Source organism: Nilaparvata lugens, chromosome Y, assembly GCF_014356525.2.
Source record: "Nilaparvata lugens isolate BPH chromosome Y, ASM1435652v1, whole genome shotgun sequence".
NCBI lineage: Eukaryota > Metazoa > Arthropoda > Insecta > Hemiptera > Delphacidae > Nilaparvata > Nilaparvata lugens.
In genome coordinates, this window is record NC_052519.1 from 966,647 (window position 1) to 975,267 (window position 8,621).

The following is an 8,621-nucleotide window of genomic DNA, read 5'->3' on the forward strand; positions in this document are numbered from 1 at the left end:
GGAAATTCAATCAGTCGGTTTGATTCCTCGTGGAATTGTAAGTTAGAGCTGATCCTCTTTGACTACAGGAGTAGCTTACGGAACTCGAGGCATTAGTGTTCGTCACACTCGCAGCGGTCCTGGCGGTAGAGCAGACAGTCGAAAACCTCTTCTCTACCCTAGTGCGCGGAGAGCGGTAGTAGCCCCCCCCCCCACGGTTATTGTGATGCTGTTCATTTCGGGTGTTAGGCAACTTCTCGGTGAGCATACCTCTCTTACCTACCCTACCGCGCTCACCTAAGATTCCTTTACCCTCATAACCCTTATACCTTACCCCTAAACCTCATATCCCTTATACCCTTAGGCAGGGGAGCAATTTCGGCTGTCAAGCAGTCGCTCACCCCATCTCCTATTAGGATGGTAAGAGATAAAGGCGCCCGCCAGTGTATTTTTCAACCAGGCAACGAGAAACGTGCGTGACGGAGGAACCGCCAAGCTGATCAAACCTCACCTCCTGGCCTCTACCAGACGCCTTCTGATACTATCTGACTTGAAGCAACATCCAGAAAGTCAATATCAAGGTTAGTGACACTACCATCACTCTTTCCGAAAGAAGCATTCTGAGCAGCAACGTATTGATATTTTCCACCAAAAAATATTTCATGATGAAGAAAAATTATTCAGAAAACAAGTGAAGAAGGCTGGAAGTCAATATCAAGGTTAGTGAGACCAATACTGTCAATATCGTCACTCTTTCAAAAAAAAAAACAAACATTTTGAGCAGCAATGTAGCAGGGTATTGGTATTTTCCACCAAAACATATTTCATGATGGGAAAACATTAATCCGAAAACAAGTGAAGTTTTCACAACTTAAGATTCTTGTTGAAGCACAGTATGGCTATTGAAATGAAAAGTAGATATATTGGTTGATGGATTAGCCATGATTATTTCATAAAGTGATTTATTATTATGAAACTAACGTTTTTATCTATTTCTATATTTTTATCTTTATATCTAGTTCTTATTTATAGAATCCTAATTTCTATTTAAGTGTGCCAAAAATAGTTTTTTACTCACCTGAGACTGTTTTCCGATTCAAAATATGGCTAGCGAGACCATCGACTTCCAATTCACAGTGAGTAGTTTTTGCCAGCCTTACATCGCATTCTAGATTAGAATGCATGGATCCTAAGAACATAATTAGATCAATTATCATTTTCATTCAAAATCCATTATATTTTTAATAAAATTGTAATAAGGTCTACTACTAAAACACGTTACATACAGGGACAATAGTAGCTCCACTAGCTGTCGCGGGAACGCGCAATCGGTAATGACATGTACATTTCAGTTCTGGAGATTTCAAATTCTGTGTTCCAGCGGAAGCTAGTGAAAGCTACAATTGTCCCTGTGTGCAGGCAGCTTCATACAGAAAAATTAGTTTAAAGATGAAAATATTCATAACAGTAAGTATTTATGTAAAACACTCTTAATTAATGAATCTATCATTTCAAGACGATTAATACAATGAGTACGACTAGAGCATTTTCAAAAAAAATAGCACAAGGCCCATAACGAAAATTGGTACCTAATTTTTATAGATAAGTTCTACTGAAAACAGAGGTTAAACTTTAAACGAATGAGTCAAAAAAGGAACAATAATACAAAAATGTTACACCCGAAAACCTTTCTACAACCTTTCTGATAGTAGACACTCGCTTGTAACATGCTATAGACATAATGCCTATAGCATGCCACATAATAAAGGAGATCCGAGTGTATAATTTCCAAGAATATTTAATTGAAAGAGGTGTTTTAGCTTATTTTCCCCCATATTAATCCTGCAAGGGATGAATGGATATATTTTTGGTCAAATAATATTGACAAACTGTATAAAAAATTATTTTTAGAACGGGCTGCATAAGCATTTATAAATGTATTCATTATTTATGAAATTCGTGAAAAATGCGTAACTCATCAATATATTTAAAATGAATGAAAAATTGTAGCGTTCTTGTGAAAATATTCACAAGACATGCAAAAAACGAGAAAGAATGGTCATCAAGATACCACAAAGAATAAGAGATCAGCCCGTAGAAAAACAAAAGGATTGTGGAATGGAAACTGGGAAGGAATAAGGAATATGGAAAAGGAAAAAACAGAAGAAAGGTTGGCAGTTGGTAAATTAGGCAGTTGAGTAAGGAGAGGAGGAAAGATAAATGGAAATAAGGAAAAGGAATTAAACCGATAGACAGTTCAACACTCACCAGGTTCCTTTCTAATATCTACGGATGACAGTTGAATGAAGCTCATTCCAAGTAGATTATAGTCGATGAAAAACTGTAGTATGAAGGGCAAATGAGCTTCATGACATTGAAATATTTTATTGCACACGGCCCCATTCTATAAAAAGAAAATACCAGCTTGTATACAAGATTTTAGATGTAAATCTCTATTCAAGTCGAAGAAGGAAATGCGAGGATAGGTAGGAGATCAAGGAGTGAACAATCGAATAATATAATTCCACGATAAATATAATTTTTTGAAATTATAATCAGTAGACGAAACGAAATTTCTTGAAAAAAAAAACAACGAGAATTAAGATGTTGAAAAAATTTGCAGATAGGCTAGGTGTATTTGGTGGAGGTAGAGTCGTAAGCCCGTATGCCGATTAAATTTCTACAATGAGTACAATCTGTTGCGAGAAAAATATGGAATCGATAAATAATGAAATTGAAGACAATTTAAGAATCATGTAGGCTAACTGAAGTATTCTTGAAACAATGAGCAAGTAATTGAATTTGGAAAAATTCATGCTTACTTCAAGATCAATGCTTTTTGTTCAAAAGGCAACTCCTGTGAAAGGACGGACATAGAAGTGTTTTTCTACATTCACAGTATTTTTGCCGTAATGTTTGTATCAACAGTTTCGGTTTTCCTATTTTTAATTTTTGACAAAGAGGAATATTTTGAGTAAACCACATTTTATAAAATAGTATTAATGTGTAGCGTTTGATATAGTAGAGTAATACGAGTAGATTCATTGAACAAGACTGATGATTGAATAGTTATTCAATCATCAGACCAATTATCTAGAAATAAAATAGTTCAATACATTATTTTTATGTATCAAAGGTAACTTACCTGTAATAGATCGGTAGCTTTTTTTACAATCAAAGGATTATAGAAATAGATTTTCAAGAACTGGTGGCTTTTTTCGTGGTAACCGTAGAATGGCCTGAAAAATAAATGACTAACATGAAGCATTCAATGACTATTCACAAAAGACACTCAAGAATCTCTTTAGCAAGAATACTATTATTATTTTTCAATGGATAAAATTAATAGTTTAGATGAGCTAAGATAGCAAAAGGGTGATATACATACATGTATATAAAAGTTCAGCTACATAATCGACAGGTGCATAGAGTAAAAAATTGGAAATTGAATTAATTTGTTGCGTTACAATATGATATTAGACAAATTATCAAGTGACTGTAATCATAAAAATATTCATGATCTGGTCCAACTTGTTGTGTGTTCTCTGCCTTGTGATGGCACTACTCGGTTAATGCACAACTCCAAGGCAAGAAGGCTTCACAATGCAAGTACAACACACTCAACTCGACGCATTACAATTTTGAAAAATCAATGTGTCAGTAATTTAAAAAATCATGCAGCAATACAATCATCAGCCTATATCGGTCATGAAAACAAATTTAAATATGACACATTTTTTGATGTTTTTTTTTTTTTTCAGATTACGTCCTAAAGACTCCAGTTATGGAGTATAAGACAAGTCATGTTATTACATAATAATTCTAACACTAAGTAGTTCAACCTAGTTTAGGTTTGAAAGGAATTCTTGTACACTATAAAAAGCTTTATCAATAAATATTTTTTCATTTGTTTTTTGAAAATCTTCAAATCATCATTACTTTTCAAGATTTGAGGTAGCTTGTTATAAAATTTCCTACCAATATAATCTGGTTTTTGTTCAAATAACCTACTATTGTGACACATTATATGATAATCTGCTCTGTTTCGCGTATTATACTCATGAACATCTGAATTCTGGATCACACCACTCGTTTTCACATGCATTACAACTTCATATACATACAAAGATGGCACAGTTAATAGACCAAGCTTTTTAAATAAAGGCCTACAAGAGTCTAACCTATTCACTTTCTCTATACATCTGAGTGCCTTCTTTTGAATCTTGAACACTCTGTCCATATTTTGTTGAGATGAATTACCCCATACTAAAATAGCATACCTAATATGAGATAGTATAAGTCCATGGTAAGCAGTTAACAGTAGTTTTTTATCATTCAGCCTAGCAAGCTGCCGCAGGACAAATACCCCAGATGATATCTTATTACATATCCTCTCAATGTAAGGATGCCATGTTAATTTCCTGTCCAATAAAATTCCCAAGAATGCTACTTTCTCTTCTTGGTCTAATTCATTTTCCTCTACAAACACATTTATTTCTCTATCCTCTACTGAATTATATTTACTTTTGAATTGTAGGAATTGACATTTCTTACTATTTATTGTTAATTGCCTTTGCTTCAAGAATTGGACAATTGACTGTACTCCAGTAAAAGCATTTATTTCTAGACTATCTAATAAATAATTGTTAAAGATAAGCGATGTGTCATCAGCAAACAACAGAGCACTGTGATCTTTTAACTCTTTTGGTAATTGGTCCACATACAACAGAAACAGTAAGGGACCCAGAATTGAGCCTTGAGGTACTCCAGCCTGGACCTCCAGTTTTTGAGATTTAATTTTTACCATTTCATTCCCATCCACCTTGGTAAGCTCAACACACTGGTTTCTACCTATGAGATATGATTCAAACCATTTTAGTTCTATACCATTCACACCTACAGTTTTTAGTATTTCCAATAATATTCTATGGTTCACACAATCAAAAGCTTTGGATAAATCAAGAAATATTGCGGCTGCCTTCTCACCTGAATCTATTATATCTATTAGTCTTTCAACAAGGGATACTATTGCAGTCTTAGTAGATTTCCCTTTCTGGAACCTTTCAAAAATTTTACTTATTACATTTAGAATACTAATGGGTCTATAATTTTCAACTCTTTCAGAATCACCGCTCTTGAAAATTGGCAAAATTTTTCCTTGTTTCAGATCATCAGGGAAAATACCCTGCTCTAGTGAAGTATTAAGGAGATGCAATAAAGGGTCCAGTAATTCATTTTCACATTCTTTTAAAATTTTGCTTGAGACCCCATCCAATCCTACTGTTTTTTTGTTATTCAATTTTTTTATTATTCTTGACAACTCATCTCTTAAATACCTTTTCAATTGGCTCAGCATTTAATGTAGTTGTATTATAAGTATTAGTGTTCAGTGACTTTTGGAGATTATATGCAACCTGTTGATAATATTTATTGAAAAAGTTACAAATGTCTATACTATCATCCATATAATTTCCATGTTCATCGATTATCCTAGGGACATTAGTAACTGTATCTTTTTGAGCTGCTCTCCTATTTCTATTAATTACCTCCCAAACAGCAGAGTTAAAATTGGTACTAGTTGTTAATATTTCAGCTGTTTTCTTACACTTAGCTTTCTTCACTTCTTTTGCATAGTTTTTCTTTAGACATTTGTATTTGACCTCACTCGGAACATCCCTCACTAATTTAAATTCCTCATAAGCTTCCCTAACAATATTTCTTTGAGTAAGAATATCTTCAGTTATCCATTCATCTACTTTGTTTAATTTACTTTTTACTTTGACTTTTTTTATCGGACAGCATACACTAATGTGAAATCTTAGAGTATCAATGAATTGCTTATATTTTTAATTTAGGTTACAACTGTTATAAACACTACTCCAATTTTCTTGAAGCAGTTCCTGCTTCAAACAATTTATATTTCCTAGCTCATATTACTGAATTTCTTTCACAAAAGTTTTTTTTCTGCTTGGATTCTGGCCCTGCAACTTAACATCTAAAATTTGATAGTTATGATCTGATAGATCTGAGCTACCTAACCTGACATTACAACCTTCTATATTTGTGAGGATATTATCTATAATTGTCTGTGAAGTTCGAGTTACTCTTGTATATTCGTGGACCTCAATTTCTAAATTATTCATATTAATAATATCTCTAATATCCTCTGTCATTTTATCCTGCCTGGCAAAATCGGTATTGAAATCTCCTACTACTATAACATTTGTGAAACGAGCGGTTGTAATTTCCAAAAGTGTATGGAGCAGCTCACAAAATTTTTGCCAGTCTCCATTTGGTGACCTATAGATACCTAACACTGCTACCTCAAATCGATCATCAATTTTTAACCTTAGTCCCGTCACCTCTAAATCCATCTCAACAGAAAATCTCTTAACAAAATCCAGTTCATAAGTTTGGGTATGTTTAGCATTGCTAGTGAATATACATACACCACCACTTCTATGAGCTATTCTACAAAATTCTGATCTCAGTGAATAGCCTGGAATCCTAACTTGATTTATTTCCTTTATTTTTAAGCCATGCTCTGTGAAAATAACAATGTCAGGATCCTCCTGTTTAAGAAATACTTCTAATCTGTCAATTTTGTTGGTGAGAATCTACTTATAAAATAAGTTAAAATAATTGGCCAAAGAGCACCTAGCCATTGCTGTTGGCTACTATAAAATAGCCTTTTGTCCATATGAGATGGGGTTCGGACAATGCTAGTCACTAATGGCGGCAAGAAGCAGAGACACGATGACTGATTTTTAATGCTTCAACTTACACTCCTTTCACGTGGACTACTTTGTAAATGTGCTGACGAGCTGAGTTGGCTGTGCCCAAAGCTATATTCAGAGCTTTGTCAAGACTTGCTGCCAGTTGGTACATTTGCTGATTGGGGTCCAATTCGCCATCAAATGGCACATAGATGTACGGGAACACGCCATGAATGTGCAGGCACGTTTTCTTACCTGTAAAAATAATTAATTTGTTATTTCATTGGAATTGATACACACGAAGATTATAAAATCGAATTTATAAATAAACAATGCTTTAGAGATGAATCAGAGATATTCTAAAAGAATGAGGTACCTATATTGAACAAGAACAAGTATAGTTATATTGTATAGTATAGTAACTATAATATAAGTATAAGTATTGATGTAGACTAGCCAGCCCTACATGGATACTAATCATGTGAGCACCGTTGTCAAGGTGACTTGTTTTAGCAACGAACGTTTACAAGTAAATAACTAGTTGGGAGTTTATGATGAACGTTCTAAATTGATGTAGTAGGCTATTTTGTTTTTATCTTGTTTATAAATGTAAACTTTTAATGGATAAAGTGTTAATTACAAAAGCACATTTACAAAATTGGTGTCAGAATTGGGATTGAATCCTTATGAAATTGTGCTAAAAGTTTGTTACACAAAAAAAGAATTGCATGAAAACGAGAGCAAGATCAAGAATGGAGTTGGAAGCATTCAACGAGTTGGTAAATTGGCTCAAAGAATGTATGCTAGAATCTGTATCTAATATGGGACGAAACTTGTAACAGAAAATGGAGGAAAATTTTCAAATTGTTTGAGATTGTTCATGTTAGTGTTGATGGGAAAAAATAAAAGATGCTGGATGACTTTTAGAAGAATCATGGCCATTGGTTTGCTCTGGACTCTGATAAGACTTTTAGGTTGGCTCTGAGATTCATGTATAACATTGTTAGTGTGCCACAATTTATAGTGATTGACTCACAGGGGAATCTGATCACATGTAGAGACTTAAAAAGAAATACAGGCGGTTGGAGTCAATGATCTTGTATCCTAGTTTGACTGATTTAAAACTTTTATGAATACTAAAACAAGATTTTATGAATTTTATTTTCTTTCTGATGAAGAAAGATTTCAATCGAATAGATGAATTGAGAATGATCTGACTGATTGTAAAACGGTTTTAAATATTAAAAGTTATTCAATGACAATGCCAAGATAAGAAGGGTATTTCTATCTCTCGATCTAGAATATCAGAGATGAATAGTTGGAAGCATCAGACTGTAGGAAGCAACATTGTTTGGTGCCTCAAGGAAGTCACAGATAGGGTGTGTGCACATAGGGTGTGTGGTTATGACATGCATTAGGGTATGCATAAGTGAAAAAATCAGGAGCAAGTGAGGGTGTCACTAGCTCAAATGGGACTCCTCAGTCCTCAGCATGTAGCTGAGAGGAAGCACAGTTGTCTGGAACTGCAGAAGCATGGCTGTCTGACAGGGAGGAACCGTGGGTTGTTTGGTACTGCAGACATGATAAAAAGTAAATAAAAAGAAAGTACAGTATATAATAAGTAAATACCGAACATGCTAAAACTGTTTATCAGAGATGAATAGCACTATACAAAAAGTCATTAGATGAGGCCAAGAGAGAGTCTATTGTTTCAATTATTGAGTCCTCGAATAACAGTTGCAGGAAAGCTTGGCAAATAATCAAAACGATATCTTCAAGTAAATGTGCTCAAGGTTTCACCACTCCAATGCCAAATATTTTGAATGAATATTTCATACGATCGGTTGATGATGTCCATGAAAAGATAGTGAAGCCATCCATATCAGCCATCGAAATGCTAAATGGAAGTGTTGATAAAGAGCATAA

The 8,621-nt window shown here is 34.1% G+C and overlaps 1 protein-coding gene across 1 annotated transcript; it reads right to left on the reverse strand.

The window, feature by feature from the left end:
- Nucleotides 1–1,049: 1,049 nt before the first annotated feature.
- On the reverse strand, nt 1,050–8,230 carry LOC120355162 (DNA polymerase zeta catalytic subunit-like). Its single transcript, XM_039443487.1, has 5 exons — nt 8,161–8,230; nt 6,764–6,950; nt 3,125–3,218; nt 2,248–2,383; nt 1,050–1,168 (listed from the first exon to the last, which is right to left on the reverse strand). The coding sequence occupies exons 1-5, from the start codon at nt 8,228–8,230 to the stop codon at nt 1,050–1,052; spliced, it is 606 nt and encodes a 201-aa protein (XP_039299421.1).
- Nucleotides 8,231–8,621: the final 391 nt, after the last annotated feature.